This window comes from Oncorhynchus clarkii, chromosome 8, assembly GCF_045791955.1.
Source record: "Oncorhynchus clarkii lewisi isolate Uvic-CL-2024 chromosome 8, UVic_Ocla_1.0, whole genome shotgun sequence".
Classification (NCBI taxonomy): Eukaryota; Metazoa; Chordata; class Actinopteri; order Salmoniformes; family Salmonidae; genus Oncorhynchus; species Oncorhynchus clarkii.
The window spans coordinates 29,878,521-29,901,859 of NC_092154.1; the positions used below are offsets into that span (position 1 = coordinate 29,878,521).

Sequence of the window (23,339 nt, forward strand, 5' to 3'; positions counted from 1 at the left end):
TTTTCCACTTTGACAATCTGTTTGATCTCTTTCTCTCCAACTGATGTCTGCTGAGTTCTCTGGCTCTAAATGGTATTACATATTACCCAGGTGGGCGCTACGCATTGGTGGTGAAAGCGGAGAGTTTATGCTGCCCTTTGAGCACCTGGTGAAAGACCCGTATGTAAATTCAGTCCATTATTGACTGAATTTTTAAGAAGTGTAACTCCAAGATGCACTACAACACCACCACTTGGCCTACCGGTATATTGAGCTAAATTACAGAAAAGCATTTATTTGAATAATTCAGTTTTATTTAGTGGCTATTATTAGACCATGCTTCTTGAATTTTTTTTTTTTTTTTTTTAACAGAAAATTGCTTCTGAAAGGAAACACTGGCTAAACCTTTTACTGGTGAGAGAATTTCAAAAATTGTTGATAAAGGCCTGTGTGTGACTGTCAGATTATTTATGGCAGGGGTACTCAAGTACTATTTAAGAAGGTCCGGTCACACAAATTTCCTAGGTTGCAAAAAGGTGTCAATTATCGGCATAGTAACAACCCCCCACCTCACAATTCATGCGACCCGAAACTTCACACCCCTCGTTGGCGAATAAAACATTTTGCAGTTGTAAAGCTAATTTCCGGTAATCGACACATCTGTGTTGATTTGATACCAGGGGTCGAAGCTCTACCGAGTTCAATATTGACCCCGTTCTGGGTCCGCGCTCCGTATTGACCCCGTTCTGGGTCCAGACCACGGGCGGCCAGTTGAGTATGGGTGGGATTTATGGTAGATCTGATTTAGTTTATTATTTATTTATTTGGAGGCCGCAAAACACTCCGAGGCCCATTCTTTGCCCTCTTTCACGCAACCGAGCAATGCTCGGATGTAAAAAATACATTAAAAAAAGATCCAATACAAATGGATTTACTCCCTTCACAGCAGAAATAAGTGCCTCATTGAATTGTTTTCCAAACAAGGATACTGATTCCTCATCTCATAGAGCATCATTATTTTAATAGGAGCCTTGCTTGGGAGAGATAGTGGTGGAGGAGTTGTTGTGATGGCCAAATATCAACCGAACACGTGCTATGATTAGTACAAGTTTTAATAACTGGCTAGAATAATTTACCAAACTAAAAATTGTTAGCTGACATGGGTAATTGAGTGACTGACAAAATAAACTGCTGATGCACAACCACATTTTGAACTTGCACCTCGTGTACCATTCTAACTTAACGGTCGGGGCCCCCATAGCATGACATAAAATAATTATCATGTCCAACAGCTGACTTTACCATTGTCCTTAATAGGGTTGGGTGGATTGGAAATCAATCAGGAATCTAAAAATCCTTGTTGGGGGGGAAAAAAAAAAAATGTATCCCACCAAATCTGGTCATGGTCATTACACTTAAGTAGATGGTGAAGGAATACCAAAAGCAAACACATTTTCCTAAATTGGTTTCTGTAACAGCTGCATAGTCAGTTATCAATTGCCCAATGTGTTTATAACCTGTTGTCATTATTATGACAGAAAAGTCAAGTCACTATAACCATAACATACACTGAGTGTACAAAACATTAAGAACACCTTAATATTGAGTTGCACTCTCCCTTTTGCCCTCAGAACAGCCTCAATTCACTTGGCCTCTAAAAAAGATGTTGAAAGCATGCCACAGGGATACTCCCTCACTGTGACAATGTACTAGATGTTAAATGGGGGAATTTTACAGAATCATTTTGAAAAATGCCAATCGGAGTTTTTCCTTTCGGCAACTGACAGACAATGAAGTCCTTGATGTGCTGTTGACATAATACATGAAGAAACATACAGGGGCCGACCATTTGGATCCAGGTCTGCTCAAGTGTACAGCGTCCCTCATTGTGGGCTCAATAACCCACATCTTTAAATTTAACACTTATCAGGAAATCTTCCTAAAGTGTGGAAATCAGCTTATGTGATGCCACTACATAAGGGAGGCGATTGCTGTGATCTTTACAAATTAAAGCCTGAGCTGAGGGAACCAGAAGCTGTAGAAGCAAAGACCTGCTCCATAGGGGAGGGGGTCGGGCCAATAGTCACACCCCGATTATGACCCTGAGTGGAACCATGTATAACAAAGTCAAATAGTCAGTGCTTTCTCCTAATGAGTCTTGACAAAAAGGCTGTGCATGAAATCTCTTCCTGTTGCAGTTCAACTTACCAAACCAAACAGTTTAAAAAGGATTAAAAATGAAACATGGTTCCACAAACTATCAATTACTAGTAGATGGAACAAGCGTCAATGCATTCACTCAGGTTTTTTGTGTAAGGGAGCATCTATGGTGGGGATCAGCATTCTACAATATTATCTCAAGGATATTATCTGTATTAGGCTATATGGATAATATATCAAGAATCAAACTTTATCTGAGACACAGAATCATGCACTGCAATGAGGAAGGAAATGGGGTAGCTAGTGAAGGGGTAGCAAAGGATTCTCTATCCTTCATACTGATCCTTGACCATACCATAGCAGAGCTGAAATGACTGACAACAATATCTTTCATTACTTGGTCCACTCAAACGAGTAAGTTGACCAAAGTTCAGCTACGTACTGAAAGATTTTGAACTGGATGTCAAATAAATGAGCACGTTTATGTTTACTTCATTAGTTCAACATTTGTGCTAACTAAGGATATTCGCTAACAAAATAAGTTGCTGAAGAAAACGTCTGCATTGAAACAACTCATGTTCGCTAAAGAAATATTTGCTCAAAAAAAGCTTTAACGCTTGCTAATCAAGCAAATGTGCTGACAAATCCATGCTGGAAAAAACTAGCTTGATAAAGAATCATTGTTTATGAGCAGAACATGCTTACAAAATGTGTTCTTAACAAAACTTATTTGTGAAAAATATTTCGCTAAAGACAAGGGGATGAAGATGACTTCACGTGCCCAGATCTGATTGCTGCCACCTGACGAATATGTTGGTATTGCAAGGTTTATGTAGACATCTGGAATCTTATTTTCCGATAAGTAGAGTTGTAACCTTAAACTCGTACATCAAATCTGAAAAGGAAAAGCAGGAAAAAAAATCTGGCCTTTGTTTCCGAAGCCCAATCGCTACTAGAGCGCACAAAACAAGACAGTTTCATTCCCAGATCGGACGATAATTAAGATGATGCCTCGATCGCCCCACGTGGCTAGTTCTGAGAAGTGATTCTGCTGCCGGTACCCTGAGTCACACTCTAAGAGGTTGAGTCTATATTGTCTTTTCTACAGCCTCTGTTCCATGGCCTTGTCCATCAACCTACTCCACTCTCCCTCTCACCGATTCCTTTCTTCATTCTTCAACTTGGAAGGTCTGAGAGCATTGACAGAGACAGAGAGTTAAGTAGGGCGAGTCTGGCCTGTTCAGTAGCCTACAGTCTGTGGTCAACATGCCGGAGTCAGGAGGGAAAAGGTGGTGCCCAAGATTGGAGCATGTTAGTCTGCCTTTGCCCACCCCACCAGAGAAGAGGGTATGGGTCAGGATATCACCTTCCCTTTCCCTCTTCCCACTCCATCTCTATCGCTCACTGCTGCGCCTCTTCGGCCTCAGGCTGGGCCTGGGCCTCAGGTTGGGCCTCCGGCTGGGCCTGTTCCTGAGCAGGCCTGGCTGGGGGAGGAGGGGGAGGAGGGGGCATTGCCTGGTGTTGTCTCTGGCGGTAGGCGATGACGGTGCCTAGCAGCAGGGCGATTACCGTCATTAGGTAGAGGTCCCACTCAGGGCCCAGGAGCTGGTCCAGGTCCACCTGACTGACCACCTCACTCATCTGGTGGAGGGGAGAGAGAGATGATACAGGGTGGGAGGGGAGAAAGAGATAGGGTCAGTCGGAGGGAGCAGAAAGAGAGAGCATTGACTACATTGAACAAACATAGTACAATCCCATGAATCCTGTACAAATGTAATAAATCAAGTTAGCCTCAAACATTGAGCCTGGCCCCCATGAGTTGAAATGGAAACAACCAGGGAAATGAAACTCCCAGAGGCACCGGGTCCAGGAAGTGCTCTGTACTGTACACTCACGTTGAGGTCGTGCAGGTATTGCAGGGTGTAGACCAGGCCCAGTTTACACAGAGCCAGGAAGACGGGCACCTGAGCTTCAGGACTAGCCTCAGCAGCCATGTCGTAGAAACGCTTGGCCAGGTGGATATCCTACAGGAGGTGGGAAAGTAAGGGGTTAGACTTATAGGGTTGCATGTGTGTATGAATGAGTTTGTTTATGTGCGAGTGCCCACCTGTTTGATGCCCAGGCCTTTCTCGTGCATGTAGCCCAAGTTGAACATGGCCTGAGCGCTGTGCTGCTGCTCCGAGGCCAGCCTATAGTGGATAACAGCGGTCTCGTAGTCCACGTCAGTACCATAACCATAGAAGTGGTAGTCCCCCAGCTTTATCCTAGCCACTGTATAACCTGGGTAACAAAGTTGAACATACAGTACACACGTTAGTACCAGTGGTGTAAAGTACTTAAGTAGTACTTTAAAGTAGTTTTACTTAAGTAGTTTTTTGGGGTATCTGTACTATTTATATTTTGACAACTTTTACTTTACTACATTCCTAAAGAAAATACTGTACTTTGTACTCCATAAATTTCCCCTGACAACCCAAAGTACTCGTTACATTTTGAATGCTTAGCAGAACAGGAAAACTGAAATTCACACACTTATCAAGAGAACACTTGGTCATCCCTACTGCTTATGTTCTGGCAGACTCACTAAACACAAATTTATATTTTGTGAATCATGTCTGAGTGTGCACATGGCTATCCTTACATTTTTTTAAAAGAAGGGCACTGCCTATGTTAAACCCTTTACTTAATATAAGGAATTTGAAGTTATTTATAATTTTACTTTTGATACTGAAGTATATTTAGCAATTACATTTACTTTTGATACTTAAGTATATTTAGAACCAAATACTTAGACTTATCAAGTAGTATTTTACTGGGTGACTGTCACTTGAGTAACTTTCTATTAAAAAAAGGTATCAATACTTTTACTCAAGTAAGACAATTGGGTACTTTTCCCACCACTGGTTAGCACCATAACCGTAGAAGTGGTAGTCCCCAAGCTTTATCCTAGCCACTATATAAGCCGGGCCCAGTTTTTCAAACCAAATATCATGGGCTCAGATACCATGATCTTTGTTTTAGCATATAATGGGATCCTTCCATTTGGTCTTAAAATTGCATCTAAAAATGAGGGACCACATCTGAAGGGGAATGAGAATTTAACACAACTCAGGATAATTTTGATTTGGATGAAATGTTTTGAAAAGCTTGGCCCTGGGCAACACAGTTGAAGATACAGTCTCCCCCAGCTTCATCCAACTGTCCTCCCCTACAATTACTGAAGGGCACAAAGACCAGCTCAGTACAGCAAAAATATGGAAGGGTGATTAATGAAGGAGGCTCAACCAACCCTGTGCTGCTGCTCTGGTCCAATGGAGGAGGGCTCGAGGGTATGTCTCGTTCTCGTTGAAGATCTGCGCCTCCTCTACTTAAAACGAAACACGCACACACACACGGTTCAAATACAAAATGGCACCAACTGGTTTAACATCATGGTAAGTGCTTATTAAACGCATTCACAAAGGTCATGTCTGTAAATAGATATCAGAAGGGCTGCACAAAGAAATGGATTGTTTTGGCATGGTGTCGCAATTTCTTCATATCTAAACAACCACAGGGGATTCATTGCCTTCCAGTGATTAGAGTTCTGAACACATTACAACAGATGGCGGGCCACAGACAGTCCCTAGGCCATATGCTTGGTTCACATGTTACAGGGTCACAGTGCTCTCTGGTGACCAATGTACATAGAAACAAATTTCCTCCCGGAGCGTGTAGTTGTTCCCCTCTCCTCATTCATTTAAAAAGGAAGGATCATGGCTCCCTTATGCCCATGCTTACCGCAATCCAAATGCTTTTGAAGCCTTGCGGGGGAGTGAACAAGTGCACAGTTCAGGGAGAGAAACAGAACTGGGCTGAGGTTCTAAGATGGTTGCTGCTAAACAGAACGGAACTCAAACTGTTCCCCTGTCAGCTATCTAGGGGATTCTTATGACAAATATTGTGTATTTGTTCTTACTCTGGTCCAGGATGAAGGCCACGTTGCTCTGCGCCACTTCGTAGCCCTGCTCGGCCAGCAGCAGGTACTGCACCAGCGCCCCGTCCATGTCGCCGTCCTTGAAGTTGCCGTAGGCTGCCATCAGCCTGTCCGACCAGCGCCCACGCTCACACACATTCTTGAAGAGCTGCCCGCAGACATACATATGAAGACACAAAGACAGATGCAGTTAGAAACACAGAGAGACAAGAACAACAGGCAATTTGAGGTGGAAATTGCCCATAATCACAGATCTAGGATCTGATTACACAACGCCTGATTTGAACTTTTACCATTGGGAGGATAAAAATGAACCCAAACCTGGTTGTGGATTTAATGGCTAAAGAATGGGTAAGTAGGTTTTGGATAGACAATGACTGACACGGAGTAGCAAATGGCTAAATAATTAACTAATGGATGACGGCTAATGGAGGACAATAAATAGCTAAACAGGCTAATTGGTTCATGCCTAGCTAGAGGACGGATTAATGCATTGATCTAATGGATAAAGGTTAACAGATGGCTTATTTAAGCAATAAGGACCGAGGGGGTGTGGTATATGGCCAATATACCACGGCTAAGGGCTGTTCTTAGGGACAATGCAATGCGGAGTGCCTGGATACAGCCCTTAGCTGTGGCAATATACCACAAACCCTGGGATGCCTATTTGCTATTATCAAATCAAATTTATTTATATAGCCCTTCGTACATCAGCTGATATCTCAAAGTGCTGTACAGAAACCCAGCCTAAAACCCCAAACAGCAAGCAATGCAGGTGTAGAAGCACAGTGGCTAGGAAAAACTCCCTAGAAAGGAGTTTAAAGGAGTATTATAAACTGGTTACCAATGTATTTAGAGCAGTAAAAACAAATGTTGTCATACCCATGGTATATGGTCTGATATACCATGGCTATCAGCATTTAGGGCTCGAAACACCCAGTTTATAATGACGATTAATGCACAGCTAACGAAAAGCTAATTAACTGTGAAAGGCTAGCTAACGGCTAGCTCCAAGGTGGCTAGTGTAGCAGGGTTGCTTGATACTTATTGGCTAATTGACTTAAGCACTGAGCCTCTGAACTAGCTAGCTAATTCTACAGCTTTCCAATTATAGAGCGCTATCTAAATGGCTAGTTAATGGCTAATGCTGTAGCTAGCCAATTACAGTGCATTCGGAAAGTATTCAGACCCCTCGACTTTTGCCACATTGTGGTTACAGCCTTATTCTAAAATGTATCAAATATTGTTTTCCTCAATGTGTACAAATGTATTAAAAATAAAACAAATACCTTATTTACATAATTATTCAGACCCTTTCCTATGACACTCGAAATTGAGCTCAGGTGCATCCTGTTTCCATTGATCATCCTTGAGATGTTAATAAAATTTGATTGGAGTCCACCTGTGGTAAATTCTATTGATTGGACATGATTTGGAAAGGCACTCACTTGTCTAAATAAGGTCCCACAGTTGACAGTGCATGTCAGAGTAAAAACCAAGCCATGAGGACGAAGGAATTGTCCATAGAGCTCCGAGACAGGATTGTGTTGACGCACAGGGTACCAAAAAAACGTCATTGAAGGTCCACAAGAACACAGTGGCCTCCTTCACTCTTAAATGGAAGAAGTTTGGAACCACCAAGACTCTTCCTACAGCTGGCCGCCTGGCCAAACTGAGCAATTGGGGGAGAATGGCCTTGGTCAGGGAGGTGACAAAAAACCCGATGGCCACTCTTACAGAACTCGAGAGTTTCTCTGTGGAGATGGGAGAACCTTCCAGAAAAACAACCATCTCTGCAGCACTCCACCAATCAGACCTTTATGGTGACGGAAGCCACTCCTCAGTAAAAGCCACATGACAGCTCCCTTGGAGTTTGCCAAAAGTCACCTAAAGACTCTCAGACCGTAAGAAACAAGATTGAATGCCAAGCATCACGTCTGGAGGAAATCTGGCACCATCCCTACGGTAAAGCATGGTGGTGGCAGCGTGGGGATGTTTTTCAGCGGCAGGGACTGGGAGACTAGTCAGGATCAAGGAAACGATGAACGGAGAGAGATCCTTGATGGAAAAACTGCTCAGGACCTCAGACTGGAGCAAAGAATCACCTTCCAACAGGACAACGACCGTAGGCACATGGCCAAGACAACGCGGGAGTGGCTTCGGGACAAGTCTCTGAATGTCCTTGAGTGTCCCAGCCAGAGCCCATACTTGAAACCGATCTAACATCTCTGGAGAGACCTGAAAATAGCTGTGCAGCAACACTCCCCATCCATCCTGACAGAGCTTGAGAGGATCTGCAGAGAAGAATGGGAAAAACTCCCCAAATAGTGGTGACAAGCTTGTAGTGTCATACCCAAGAAGACTCAAGTCTAATTGGTTCCAAAGGTGCTTCAACAAAGTACTGAGTAATGGGTCTGAATACTTATGTAAATGAAATATTCCTGTAAATCAAATTTGCCAAAATGTATAAAAAAAACAAACAAATGTTTGCTTTGTCATTATGGGGTATTGTGTGTAGCTTGATTAGGGGGAAAAAATCTATTGAATCAATTTTAGAATAAGGCAGTAATGTAAAAAGTCAATGGGTCTGAATACTTTCTGAATGCACTGTTAGTACAGCAGCTAGCTAATGGCTAGCTAGCTCACCTCCACGGCGGTGTGGCAGGAACGCAGCACGCCGGTGCCTGTGGCGTGCATCTGGGCCAGGTTGTAGAATGCCAGAATGTGCCCAGCCTGTGAGGCCAGATTGAAGAACTTGAAGGCCTGCTTGTAGTCACGCTTCACCCCGATGCCATCTGGGGAGGAAGAGGAGGAATGGAGACAAAAGTGAGTGAGATACCCAACAAAGAAAAATGGTGTGGAAGAGAAGACAAATAGCATTTCTAGGATTTTGTTTATGGGGTGGCCAAGGGGGAACCAAAACCAGTCATGGGTGGCCATGAGAAATCAGCTATTTGTATCACAAATAGCATTGAAAATTGGCTTAAACTACGATGCATTTTATTTAATAGTCTAGGTGCCTACTTTGTTTCATGTTTAACAAAAGGCTGCCCACCAAATTTAAGCTCACAGATCAAATACAGGGCAAAAGAAACCATGTCAAATGGGGGTATGTACTGGTTAAAAAAAAGGAAAGACTTGGCTGTTTAATGTTGTTACTGTATGTCTCAACTCTCATTAGAAAAGGGAATAACACCCTGCTGAAACAGGAGCAAACGGTGAACAGTGGTATTGACGAGAAAGGCATCCGTTTCCGTAGTGCGAGTCGCGGCTCATAATGGAGAACGCATGATTTCTTTTAGAAAATGACCTCGCAACTCAAGCAGACAATTGACAATGACTGCATATCATCAGCAATCATTTCTGTAATCAGCTGTTAACGATGATGTGCGGAGCGCTTTATATCCGTAGAAAATCATTTATGCCTGTACTAGACTATGGGGATATTTTATATATGAATGCTTCCACTCAGTGTTTGAGATCAATTGACACCCTTTACCATGGCACTTTGAGATTTATTTTAAACTGCAAAGCCCTTACGCACCACTGCACTTTGTATACCAGGGTTGGCTGGCCTTCTCTAGTCACTCGTAGGCTCAGGCACTGGTATACTTTTATTTACAAAGCCATTTTGGGTTATTACCTTTTTATTTGTGCATTTGTATTGTTCAGAAATGTGGTGGGTACTCTCTTCGTTCGCTGGACTTTATCCTGCTAACTGTTCCAAATGTCCGAACTGAATTTGGTAAAAGGGCTTTTATGTACTCTGCGCCATCGTCTTGGAACGCCTCACAAAATACTTTTAAACTGGAAGAACTTGTCCCGATTGGTATTTTTAAATCACTGATGAATGATGTTGAGACTGATTCCCTGACCTGTCAATGTTTTTAAATGGGCTGTTATTGATTTTGTTATAGTCTTGTGAACTCTATGGTTTTTACTAGATTACTTGTAGTTTTTCATGTTGTTTGTCTGTAATTTTTGTAATGATTTGGTGCTGCCTATCTTGGCCAGGACGCTCTTGAAAAATAGATTTTAAATCTTCCTGGTTAAATAAAGGTTAAATAAATATATTTGAAAAGGTGTATATCCCTTCTTACTAACTTTACAGCATTGTTGCGTTAGACAGGCGTATTTGTTCAAATGTTTTCACTTTGATGATCAGGACCTGTTAGTGGTAGTTTTGTGAAGAGAAAAACAAGACATTGTTTTCCAGTGAGGGATTTATTTCTAAACCAGATTGACAGCACTCTGACCCAATGAGAATGGGGTGGCACTAAGGGTGGCCAATCATATTTCATGAGTAGCCGTTGACACCCCGCTGATAACACCCCTGCTGCAAAGAGTGCAGAGTTGGGAGCAGAACGTTGGTGGGCAACTAACATTGCACTTCCAGGAAACCAAAAGGGGTAAGGCTGCTTTATACAACAACAGAAATAAAGGGGTGGTCTATACACACAAACACACACTCACTGTAGTACATGGTGCCCAGCTGAAGCTGTCCATCCACCCAGCCCTGCTCTGCTGCTTTCTGGAAGTACTTCAGTGCCAACTCGTAATTCTGGAGGATGGACACACACAAGATTGTGTAAATCACGCAGGAAATACCGACATAAAGTGCGTTCTGACCCCTTCACTTTTCCCACATTTTGTTACGTTACAGCCTTATTCGAAAATGTATTAAAATTGCCCCCCCCTCCCCCCTCAATCTATACACAAAATACCCCATAATGACATAGCAAAAACAGGCTCAGAAATTTTAGCAAATGTATATATATAAAAAAAAAAAGGAAATATCACATTTACATAAGTATTCAGACCATTTACTCAGGACTTTGTTGAAGCACCTTTGGCACCAATTACAGCCTCAAGTGTTCTTGGCACACCTGCATTTGGGGATTTCTCCCATTCTTCCCTGCAGATCCGCTCAAGCTCTGTCAGGTTGGATGTGGAGCGTCGCTGCACAGCTATTTTCAGTTCTCTCCAGAGATGTTCGATCGGTTTCAAGTACAGGCTCTGGCTGGGCCACTCAAGGACATTCAGAGACTTGTCCCGAAGCCACCCCCGCGCTGTCTTGGCTGTGTGCCTACGGTCGTTGTCCTGTTGGAAGGTGAACCCTCACCTCAGTCTGAGGTCCTGGAGCAGGTTTTCATCATGAGCTCGCTGTACTTTGCTCATCTTTTCCTCATCCTGACTAGTCTCCCAGTCCCTGAAAAACATTCCCACAGCATGATGCTGCCACCACCACGCTTCACCATAGGGATGGTATTAGACAGGTGATGAGCGGTGCCAGGTTTCTTCCAGATGTAACGCTTGGCATTTAGCCAAATTAGTTCAATTTTGGTTTCATCAGACCAGAGAATCTTTTTTCTCATGGTCAGAGTCCTTTAGGTGCCTGGCAAGTGTGTTCTTGTGGACCGTCAATGCTGCAGAAATCCCGTCTCGGCGCTCTACAAAAATTCCTTTGACCTCATGACTTGGTTTTTGCTCTGACATTCACTGTCAACTGTGGGACCTTATATAGACAGGTGTGTTCCTTTCCAAATCATGTCCAATCAATTTAATTTACCACAGGTTGACTCCAATCAAGTTGTAGAAACATCTCAAGGATGATCAATGGAAACAGGATGCACCTGAGCTAAAATTTCAAGTCTCATAGCAAAGGGTCTGAATACTTTCCAAATGCACTGTAAACCTAAAGCACACAGCTGCTGGATTCTATTGCCTATGCCAATGTCTACAAAAGCTCAATTTAGGAATGTAACCACAGTGCAAAGCAGGGACAGGCAACTGTCGGATCGATCAATTCCACCCCCCCAAAAAATGTCAAATTAAAGTGGGGGTCTCAACTTACTGTTGAGAGTTAGAATAGTAAAATAAATAAAAAAGGTGCAAATTTGGTTGTGCATCAGCAGTTCTCTATGTCAGTCAGTAGGCATGTTTCCATTGCTTTTGTCAAAAGAAACCTGGGTCAATGTCGCAAAAATAATAATTGCATCATGGTAACAGCAGACATAGGAGAAAGTTTGTAAAGATCAACAGCATTTTTATTCATTCGACAGGGTTGTACTTTTCTTTTGTTAAACTTGCGACAAATGGAAACTGTTTACCAAATAAATATTTGCTGAATACTTTAAGGTACGCAGGGCACGTGATATCATTTAACTGAATACCTTTGAAGGTATGCAGGACACGTGATATCATTTAACTGTAAGCTACACTCCACATTTCATTCTAAATGCCTACTGCTTGCAAAATAAAATGTAACTATAAAAATAATGTTTCTTTGCAGGACAAGGATTGTTCTGACTTTCAAGAATGCCTGAATTGCTTTGCCTTGCTTTTCTGGTTGGCTGAATGAAAGTTTCACCATCCAATTATTACAGATCTCAGATTACAGATTATTACAGATCTCTGCCACATGATAATTATTAGAATATGGCAAATATTGGTCAATTATAGTATTCTATCCATGCTGGCTTTCGCAGGTTACCTGAGACATGAAAGATCGGTGGGAGGGCACACAGGCAGTCGCCAATTTATTAATACGCAATTTGACTAAACGGGTAATGGCAAACACTTCAACTATTCCATTTTTATTTGTTTTTGGGTATGACGTTATTACGTCCAGTTGTTTTTAATCAACACAACATAGTTCAAATGGAAACGCACCCTAGCAGGCAATTGTCGCCTATATTCTCTATGCCAATGTTCTAAGTGCCTACAAAAACAAACAAACAAATATATATGTGTGTGTGTGTGTGTGTGTATATATATTAGACAGGTTCATGGAAACATAGCTACTGACAGCTAATATTTTTTTAGATTGGATAAGTTAGTCTAGCGGCCAGCTATATAAACTTGAAGTAATCATAGTCGAAATACCAACCGGGGGCCCCGATTGATTTTGTTAGTCACTCTCACGCAGATATCATATTAAAAACTGCAAACATTTGTCTCCACCCCATAGCAAAATGTGCAGAATTGCAGAGGGAGAGCGGTCACTCACCACTGGCACACCTCTCCCGTACAGGTACGCCATGCCCAGCCCACTCTGCCCAACAGGGTTACCCTAGGGGACAAGAACAGCGAGTAGCGACATCAAAGAGACAGAACCAAGTATTGAAAATAATAGTGCACTCTTGAAAAATACATATATATATAAACCTGTTAAAATGTACTATTAATATAACAGATTGATCCTGAAATAGCATGTGCATTGAAAATCTATGCACAGTATAGGAATGTTTCTGTCCTACAGTTTGACCACGATAAGTAGAGGATTGTTACATTCAGTACAGGCACTGTGGGCTATGTGCAAGATATCCATAGGAGTGAATGGTTCTTTTTTTACTAATGTCAAACCAAACATATATACATATATACATACATACATACATACATATATATAGAGAAATATCTATATCTATATATATATATATATATATATATATCTTTCTCTATATATCTATCTCTATATATATATATATATATATATATATATATATATATTATGATGGATGCCTAACAATCCATGGTTGGACCACAGAAATAGAATGTCAATTCTAGTCAAGGTTTGGTTACTCACCAGGTCAGAGGCCTTCTTGAAGTACTGCAGGGCCGTCTCATTGTTCTGAGACAAGTACTCACTGCCCTCCGAGTACATCTGAAAGATAGTGAGAGAAAAAGAGAGTGAAGAGAACAAATGAAAACAGAGTAAGAGAAACCACTGAACGGTAGCACAGTCACAGAGTAAGGTAGAGTTACTTGCTTATTTCTCCACAGTGCTACAGGCCTATAAGATCATGTAATAATCTTACCTTCCCAAGGAAGGCCATTGCGTGCGTGTTCCCAGCATTCGCGGCCTGGTTGAAGTAATCGTAGGCCCGCTGTCGACAAAAAAAAAAACATCTCCACACATGAACTTCACACGAAATACAGGAGTCAGCAAGACAGAGCTACAGATGTAGGAAAATAATTATAACGCTTTTTTAGGGTCGATACATTTTTTGTTAGGGAAAATCAAGTCTGAAATTTCTAAGTGGATATGACAAACTTCAGAAGCCTTTTTAAACTTCAAATACACTACAAGTTTTTAATTTCCTGCACAGGGTGATCAAATTAAGATCCTACACCTGTAGTGTTTCAACAAGGTTGAAAATGGGTCAGGGAAAGGTTACCTGGTGGTTCTGCTCCACCCCCCGACCACCGTGCAGATGCAGCTGGCCCAGTCCCACCTGTTGGGAGCAAAGCATGGGGTCATAGCACAAAACACCATGTCGGAGAACCAAATGGCCCCCTAAACCCTACATGGTGTACCACTTTTGACCAGGGCCCAGCTTTTCAATCATTATCCGCTAACTCATTATCATGCTATATTCATGCAATCACCAGAGAAACTTTAAAATGAGATAATTAGAATATTTCCATCAACTCCCACGAGGAACGGCATAATGCCTCGCTGCCAAATATACTCCTGAACTCATCATTTACGGAATTTTTCATTCTCCCTGACTGTCTAGCTCACATGTCAGACACAAGGCCCACGGGCCATCTGGCTAGTGACATTTATATATCATTGCGCAGGCTGGATTTGGGTTGTCAATTCATTTTGGCCCACTTACATACAGCCACCAACACACTGTACTACAAGTTCCAGCAAGCACTGCCAACATGCTGCGCACCAAATGGAAGTGCATTGACACATACCCCTCCTCCCAGACCCACCCACCTACGAGCCAGCCAGTACACGTTCATATTGTATGTTTATAAGTGGACATTATGAAGAACCATTTTTTTTCTTTTAAGTCCAGTTTTGGTGGCATTTATATGCATGTTGTTTTTTTCCCCAATATGGCCCGTGCTGCGATTGAATTCGACACCCCTGTCCTGGCTTTTATTTTATATAGTTAGTTCTTAAATATCACATTATAAGAAAAAAATATATATAGGTCCATTAACTTTTTCTACATACTTTATACTTAGTTTTAGTCATTCAAGTTGACACAGAATGCCTTTTCCATCGCAAAGAATCCTAAAGAATTTCCTATGCAAAAAAAGAAAAAAACTCATAAGAGCAGTGTGCCCCATCTGAACCCTAACCTGGGCCTGGACATCTCCCTTCTCAGCCAGGAACTGGTAGTATTGGATCAGGTCTTCCTCCAGCATGCCGCTGGTAGAGCCCGGGTTCTCCACCTCGTCCAGCAGACGCACCCTCTGCACCGCACTGCCCCCAGTCAGGGACACGTCACTGGCCACTGGAGGTTCAGGAGAGAAATAATGAAGAAAAAAAAACTCACTGCTCTTTGCATAACGCCTAAGGAAAGCCTCAGGACTCAAATCTTGCTGCCATAAACTTGCTCTGTGAATCAAAAAGTTACTTTTTGAATGCAGCCTTTCCTTTCCTTTCATCAGTTTGCAGCACCTACAATGTAGGGCTTTTCAAATGCAGGTCTCCTCAATTCAAAACACTAACCAGGTTTCCATCCAAACTTTTTATGCGAGTCAAGTACATGTCGGATAAAACATTTCACGACAGGCCTGATGGAAACCGCAAATTTGTCAGTAAACACTCCAAATGTCGACAAAACGCTTTAGACAAGACGGGATCTTTTTTTGTTTCTGTACAATGTATTATGCTAAGTAAACTTGGAGTCATGCGATGATATGCTGCGTGGTTCTCCCACTACGACTCTGGAAAGCATGTAGTTTAATAGGCAAACAGAGGAAATAAAATTACGAGAAAGTCACAGGGTGGTGAAAATGCACCGTGATGAGCTTGATGCTCCCAGACAATAAATAGGTTATTATTCTGGTGACATGATGATCAATGCTTGCCTGAAATTTGATAAAAATAATCTTGCTCTTTTTTTTCATAATCTCATCATCTACACTGTATCCATGAGCTGTTGGCTAGAGCACACGTACCAAGACCATAGTGAGCACATTTGCTAAATTACGCAACATTTTTGGTGGCAGAACCATCAGTAGAGTTGAAAATGCGATGGGAATTTAACCGCAACAGTAAAAAAAAAAGAAAAAAAAAGGATGCACTTAGTTTTATCCACAACAAGTCAATATGATGAAAACAATTTGTTTTTTTGCCGAATTTAGAATATTCACATGAAAATCTGTCACCTATTGTATAGAAACCTAGCTACTGAGACCAACTCATCTGAGACAGTGAAAGACGTTTATTGGTTGAGAGGGGGTGGCCTCCTACCGTGATTGGCCACCAGTCTGTAATGCGTCAGTGCTGATTCGCAGCTCTGGGGTACGCCCACACCACCCCAGTATCGGTATCCCTAAAGAGAGAACGGTAGCATAGGACGGAAAGGTCAATCATTATATCCAGAAGGACGAACAAGAGACATTATAAGGCTTCTCTACTCAAAGATACAAAGAGCAGAAGTAGCTCACCAGAATCATATGAGCCACCAGGTTTCCGCCCAAAGCCCCAAAGGTATAGTAAACCAACGCCTGAAACAGAGTTGGAGGGTTATGCTTTTACATTCCAGGCTTAGCAGCCAACTTTGACATTATCTAGGAAATAGCGCTGGGACGATAAACCAAAGATAAGTTGTCAGTTTGGTCGGTGTTGATTATTGTGGACTTTCTGCTGATATCGTTCATTACGATAAATAACCTATAGGGCCCTACTAGAGTAATATGAAGTTTGAAATTAAGTAAGTTTGCTAATATCAGTAATTGTTAAATGGGACAATTGATAGCTACAAGATTTAAAATAGTAGTAATAGTTAAGGGTTATATTTAAGTTATAGTTAAGAGTTATATAAAAAAAAATGTGGTGCACTGTAATGTTATAAACTCATAGTTGTACTTGTTATAATTCAGTCAATTTATCATAATATGGATGAGTGTCCATGTCGCCCTGCTCTACTACAAAAGCTACCTCTGAACAAAGTAAGCTTTTGATCAGTATATAGGCTACGTGTAAAAAGGAGAGTTTTGGGGAGAGAAAGTGGAGAGGCTGGGTGTTGGTACCTTTGCTTGACTGGAGTTCACGCCTAACCCAGCAGCGTACAAGAAGCCAAGTGCCTATAGGAAGTACAGGGTGGAGCGTTAGGTTACCTACAACCCCACAGAGACGCATGAAATCATATATGCATTCATCAAATGTCAGTTTTTGTCCGTCAAAAGTTAAATTCAAGTCTGTCGACTTCTTTTAAGCGAGTTGCATACGTAAAAGGACTGTCATTGTGCATTATTTAATGGGCAATCAATCCTGTTGTTCATCAACGAATGACTCCCATTGAAAAACCAAGGTCAAATCAGTAATTTTAACTAAATTTACATGCCGGTAGCCTTAAGCAGCTACAGAGAATGTGTAAATGGCCCAATAGGACTACAGTTGTAGGGATAGTGCAAGATTTGGGCAATTCATTAAAATGGTAGGAAGCATGAGATTTTACTCACCAAAGTAACAGTGTGGTCAAAGACTCAGTAACTTAGTCACGATCTGGTTACCTATAATTTTTTTATTTGATTTTTTTTAAATGTGTATATTTATTTCCGGACACCTTCTAAACTACCCATAATGCACTATTTCTCAACATCATATGGAGAATCTACTCTGTATTAGCTAGCCATGCAGACCAATTGTAGGCAGTGGTGAGCTACAATCGACCAAATCACGTGGTGGTGGGGATGTAAACAACAAATCAGATCCCCCACACGAGGGCCGCATGATCTAGCGTTACACAATGACTGGAAGTCAATGGGATCAGCTAGCTGATTGCGTCAACGCTATCTTATCCCGTAGACTTCCAGTCATTGTGCCAATGCTAGTTAGCAATCGCCACAGAAATGACCTTCAACTTACCTCCAAACTGCATGAGACTAAAAATGGTATATTCAAGTGTTCATCTGACTGTGGATAAGTAGAAAAGAATTGCCCCAGTCTCGCACTATCCCTTAAAAGGGGCATGTTGACATCTTAGACAATTCCTGGAGACAACCTGAAACTCCATCGTCTCAATGACCACATTTAAATGCAGACCAATATCCTCTTATTGTGATGATGTTTTCATCTTTGTCAAACAAATCACTTAAGAAAGTAGGCTACTTGCCCAGAATACGATGCACATGTAAAGTGGTCAATGAGACTACCCTGGATCCATTAAGTTTAAATAGGAATGTTCCATTACCATCTGAGCTTTGGGGGAGCCCTCCAGGGCCAGTTTCTCAAACAGCTCCTTGGCCTTAGGGATGTTCTGGGCCAAGTAGTCCCCAAACAGCATGGCGTAGGCCACCTTCTCCATGGCCTTGTGGTGGCCCTTGCCGGCAACCTTCAATAGCTTCTCATACAACCTGGTGAGGAATAAGATGACGAATAGGAGGAAGGTTGTATTAGTCTGAAATTAAAATATATTAAATTGGCATTTTGTGTCACTGGACAGATAGACACAACACCCCATAATGTTAGTGGAATTATGTTTTTAGACATTAAAAATGAAAAGCTGAAATGTCTAGAGTCAGTAAATATTCAACACGTTTATGGCAATCCTAAATATATTGAACAAAGATATAAACTAAACATGTAAAATGTTGGTCCCATGTTTCATGAGCTGAAATAAGAGATCCCAGAAATGTTTCACATGCACAAAGGCACCAATTTGCTTACATCCCTGTTAGTGAGCATTTCTCCTTTTTCAAGATAAATCCATCCACCTGACATGTGTGGGATATCAAGAAGCTGATTAAACAGCATGAACATTACACAGGTGCACCTTGTGCTAGGGACAATAAAAGGACACACAAATGTGCAGTTGTCACCACACAATGGCCACAGATATCTCAAGCTGGGGGAGCATGCAATTGGCATGCTGACTGCAGAGATGTCCAACAGAGCCGTTTTCAGAGAATTTAATGTTCGTTTCTCTACCATAAGCTGCCTCCATCGTCATTTTGGAGTATTTGGCAGTATGTCCAATCGGCCTCACAACCGCAGACCATGTGTAACCACGCTATTTCAACTGTGCTGGGCAGACTGCGTGTATGGTGTCGTGAGGGCGCGCGGTTTGCTGATGTCAACGTTGTAAACAGTGTCCCATGGTGGCAGTGGGGTTATGGTATGGGCAGGCATAAGCTATGGACAACGAACACAATTGCATTTTATTTATGGGAATTTGAATGCAAAGAGATACCGGGACGAGATCCTGAGGCCCATTGTCGTGCCGTTCACCTGCCGCCATCACCTCTTGTTTCAGCATGATAATCTATGGCCCCATCGTCGCTTGGATCGGTACACAATTCCTGGAAGCTGAAAATGTCCCAGTTCTTCCATGGCCTGCATACTCACCAGACATGTCACCAATTGAGCATGTTTGGGATGCTCTGGATCGACGTGTACGACAGCGTGTTTCAGTTCCCGCCAATATCCAGCAACTTCGCATAGCCACTGAAGAGCGGGACAACATTCCCACAGGCCACAACCAACAGCCTGATCAACTCTTTGCGAAGGAGATGTGTCGCGTTGCATGAGACAAATGGTGGTCACACCAGATGGTTCTGATCCACAGCCCTTACCCTTTATTTTAAAAGGTATCTGTGACCAACAGATGCATATCTGTATTCGCAGTCACGTGAAATCCATAGATTAGGACCTAATGACACTAACCTGCAAAAAAAAGAAAGTCATAGCTGTATTGAAGTGGGGTGTTTTTAGGGAATCTCTTAAGCAAGAGGAAGAACGATAAGACTATGTGGGATTTCTAGTGTTCTTGCTGTCAGCAAACACACTCATGAACATAAAAGGTGAACATTGTAGACGAGACAATGAAGAGGAGAAGAGGGAGAGCTCACTCTTTCTTCTGGCTCTTCCGGTTGGTTCCGTTGATCATGCGGAGGGCTGTCTGGTACTCCTTTTCGGTCTCCTCCGCTAGATGCCTCTGCTCCACCTGCTCTTCCGCTACAATATACAACACAACTAGAGTTGCAAAGAGAGGGTATATTTCTGGTAACTTCCTAAGTTTACCAGTAAACTACCAGAATTTTGTGTAACTTTCAAGGTTTTTGGAGGAATTTCATAAAATGGCATCTAGTGGCCTTTTTTGGTACTTCAAATTATCACAAGTATCTAATTTCCGGCCCTCTATGTGGCCTTATCACATGTAAAATATATAATAAAATGATTCTTAAAAAATAGAATGGCAAAGCTGTAAAACATCCTAAATATACCATTGGTGTTGAATATGAAGGTTTCATTATGAAATATCCCTTATAATTACACACTTATTTTACTATGTACAAATGTCTTCGTAAATGTTTCGGCGCCAAACTGGTGGCAGTTATGAAAAATTACAATAGCTGGAAGAGTTGCTTCATTGAAAAGTGAATAGAAAATAATTAGGCTATTTACTCTTTAAGAATAAGGTATTTCCACTAGACACTCAAGACAATATGGACAGATATAAAAAATGAACACACAAATGCATCATTTTAAAAAGGTATTCAACTATAAAACCACCAAATTTACAAAGATTCTAGTAACTTTGGTAAATTGCAGGTATTTTTGCAACCCTAAACACAAAGCAACTTTATTCATCCGCCAAGAACAATTTGTTTCAGCCACGTAAGTAGTGTGTCCATGTCTGATTCCCTCTAAGGCAGAGAAACAGGAATAACAATTTATTTTTACACATGTATGCTTTAAGGGATACTTACTCTCACAGAAGCCCCATCTCTTGTCCCTGTCGTAGTCGTAGGTGGTGGCGCACCACAGGCGGTCGTCCCCCCGGCCATCGGTGGTACAGTCCACATACTCCTTCCCCAGGAAGAGGAAGGGGAAGAGACAGGGCTTACCATTGGCTGTGCCGCCATTCACCACAGGAACTGCATCAACCAAAAATCACAGGGGCAGGGTGGTATGTTTAAGCAAAAACACTGACAGGAAGCAGATGGATGGTGATTAACATGTGGCAAACATCAACAAACTGAAGCTCAAATCTGTTTTAAGTTAAGCTAAAGATTGAACCAGTCTGGTTAAATTATGAAAGAAACCCTACAGTACAGTGGCCAAATGGTGCATATACCCTTCACCAGAGTACTTTCAGAGATGTCACAGGTGCAAGCGTGTTTTAATTTCCCATGAGGGCCAACCGTTTCACTGAGTGCAAGTTCAAAAAGACACCGCATTGTTGCCATGCTCAAGGCCAGGTGTCAGCAAAGCTTAGTTTGTCCCAGTTTCTCAAAATGCTTCCTCAATGTTCTCAGCCAAGATGTTGTCACTACAAACATGTTCCCAGTTCTAGAGGTATACATGTGGGGTAGCTGAAATCTATGGAGTGAAACTGTCAGTGGATTGCAGACAAATAGAATTAATTACTACATAGATATGAAACATCTCCATGTAACATTCCACAATTACTTTATTAGTCAAGACAGACAAGTCATAGAAATCCAACTGCAATGGCCACTAGTGACACCTGGCCAATAAAGGCTATCTTACGGATCCTTACCCTCTTTAGGCCTTTCCTCGACGGGAGGAGGTTGAGTGGGCAAGTCCTCCTTCTCTTCCCCCTCCAGCCCACCTTCCTGGACCCCACCTTCCTGGACCCCACCATCGAGTCTTCTCTCCCCCTCGGCCTCCCTGGGGGCAGTCACCATTCCTGCTACAATCCTGGCACCTACTGGGACCTCATCCTCCTCAGAGTTGGGCTCATGGTAAGACTAGAAGGGGAAAACAAGCAATATGAGAGGATTGAGGGGTTACATGATGTAATAACTTATTATATTGTCATTAGCTTGAAGGTTAGTGGATTTGAGTGAGACCAAGGCTATACACATGTTTTCTTATGGTTGGTTCTTCGCAAAGCAAATCTGCTTTTGCCATTTATAAAGCTAACCTATACTTTTGCTTGCATGATACCAAACAGCTTCTTATATAAAATTTGAAAAACCTAGGTAGGCCTACTTCCACGTCTAAATGCAATAGAAAAGGGCACAGCCGGTTCTTTTAAGTTACTGCTAGCTACCTTCAATTCAGGAGCATGATCATTATTCCCCTCTGGCTCTTCATCTGCAGAAAGACAACATCAAAGAAAAAAGTAATTGATTAGGTATTGTGCATCAGCTGACAAACAATAATCATCTAAAGAACAAGACTACGTAGAATAAATACTTTCCTGCTGACAGTAATGATAACTGACGTTAGTGCCTCAGAAAATGACAAGCTTGCTAGCTAATGCAATGCTAGCCAGCACTAGCGTTACACAATCTGTCAAATAGTTAATGTTGACATCTACCTGGCTGACTTTTTTTATTTTTACTTACCAGCTGTTGTTCCGTGTGAGAAAACTATTAGGAGAATCACCATAGGCAAAATCATCCTCGTAGTATTTAAATGACCCTTTCGACAACAAGCTAAAGATTGCTAGCCAGCTAATTAACCAAATTAGCTCCGTGGCTAATGTTAAACATTAAATTACAGGATTATTCTTCTCGTGCATACGCTGCTAACTAACATTCATTAGGACAAAGCCCACGAAATGAGGACAAAGCCCACAAAATAAATAATAATTAAAAGGAAGGTGCAGCTTAAAAAATATATATATAATGCTTTCTAACAGCTAAAGTTAACATGCTAGCTAAACAAAAGCTATAACGTTAACGCCGGTAGGCTTCACTATGCTTTGAAATAAATATTTCTTCAGCTAGTTATATGTACGTGTTCCTGGTCTTTGAAGCTTGTTAATAAATAGCAACGATCAGCTGTACTTAGCTAATATCGTTCGCAGTTTAAGACAACAGCTAGCAACCCCTGACCCTTGAACACCACTTCCTAATCCCTCCGATAGACCAATCCTAGACCACGATGACTGACATTGACCAATCGTTGATGATAGAGGACATGTCATCCAATCGGGTGTGCACACACACGTTTCTTGCTTGTACAGTAGGCAGATTCGTCCACGACAGTCGAAACGCCTTCTGACACATATCGGGATCTTCTCTCATGCAAATTTGTGTGGCAAGCGATACAATGCACTTGGGAGCCCCCAAAGAGCAAATACTGAAGAACTACTAGCAAATTTTAGCATAATGGGTATAGTAAGCTACTGTTATCTGCCAAAATTAAGGAAACACTTAAGTAAATGAGGGATACAAAGTATATTTAAAGCAGGTGCTTTCATCCACACAGGTGTGGTTCCTGGGTTAATTAAGCAATTAACATCCCATCATGCTTAGGGCCATTGCTGTACAA

The 23,339-nt window shown here is 41.8% G+C and overlaps 1 protein-coding gene across 2 annotated transcripts; it reads right to left on the reverse strand.

Annotated features, from left to right (window-relative positions):
* Positions 1 to 1,073: 1,073 nt before the first annotated feature.
* On the reverse strand, positions 1,074 to 22,938 carry LOC139415245 (SEL1L adaptor subunit of SYVN1 ubiquitin ligase). Of its 2 annotated transcripts, none has more exons than XM_071163197.1 (21): positions 22,409 to 22,938; positions 22,111 to 22,154; positions 21,595 to 21,805; positions 20,801 to 20,968; positions 19,940 to 20,045; positions 18,283 to 18,445; positions 17,120 to 17,173; positions 16,535 to 16,594; positions 16,338 to 16,419; positions 15,218 to 15,372; positions 14,296 to 14,352; positions 13,936 to 14,004; positions 13,704 to 13,781; positions 13,125 to 13,187; positions 10,589 to 10,676; positions 8,762 to 8,910; positions 6,098 to 6,263; positions 5,429 to 5,506; positions 4,247 to 4,419; positions 4,035 to 4,163; positions 1,074 to 3,780 (listed from the first exon to the last, which is right to left on the reverse strand). In XM_071163197.1, exons 1-21 carry the CDS (start codon positions 22,461 to 22,463, stop codon positions 3,541 to 3,543), a joined length of 2,388 nt encoding a protein of 795 aa, XP_071019298.1. In that variant the 5' UTR covers positions 22,464 to 22,938; the 3' UTR covers positions 1,074 to 3,540. The 2 variants fall into 2 exon arrangements, with proteins under 2 accessions (XP_071019298.1, XP_071019299.1); XM_071163198.1 differs by having other exon boundaries at positions 5,429 to 5,503; positions 22,409 to 22,918.
* Between the last annotated feature and the right edge of the window lie 401 nt (positions 22,939 to 23,339).

Excerpts from the sequence above, each read along its gene's own strand:
- LOC139415245 (XM_071163197.1), bottom strand. The coding sequence starts at position 22,463 with ATGATTTTGCCTATGGTGATTCTCCTAATAGTTTTCTCACACGGAACA. Across the intron at positions 20,969-21,594 it reads CGAGGAAAGGCCTAAAGAGG|TTCCTGTGGTGAATGGCGGC; the intron begins GTAAGGATCCGT and ends TGGTTGATGCAG. Across the intron at positions 14,353-15,217 it reads AGGGAGATGTCCAGGCCCAG|GTGGGACTGGGCCAGCTGCA; the intron begins GTTAGGGTTCAG and ends TGCTCCCAACAG.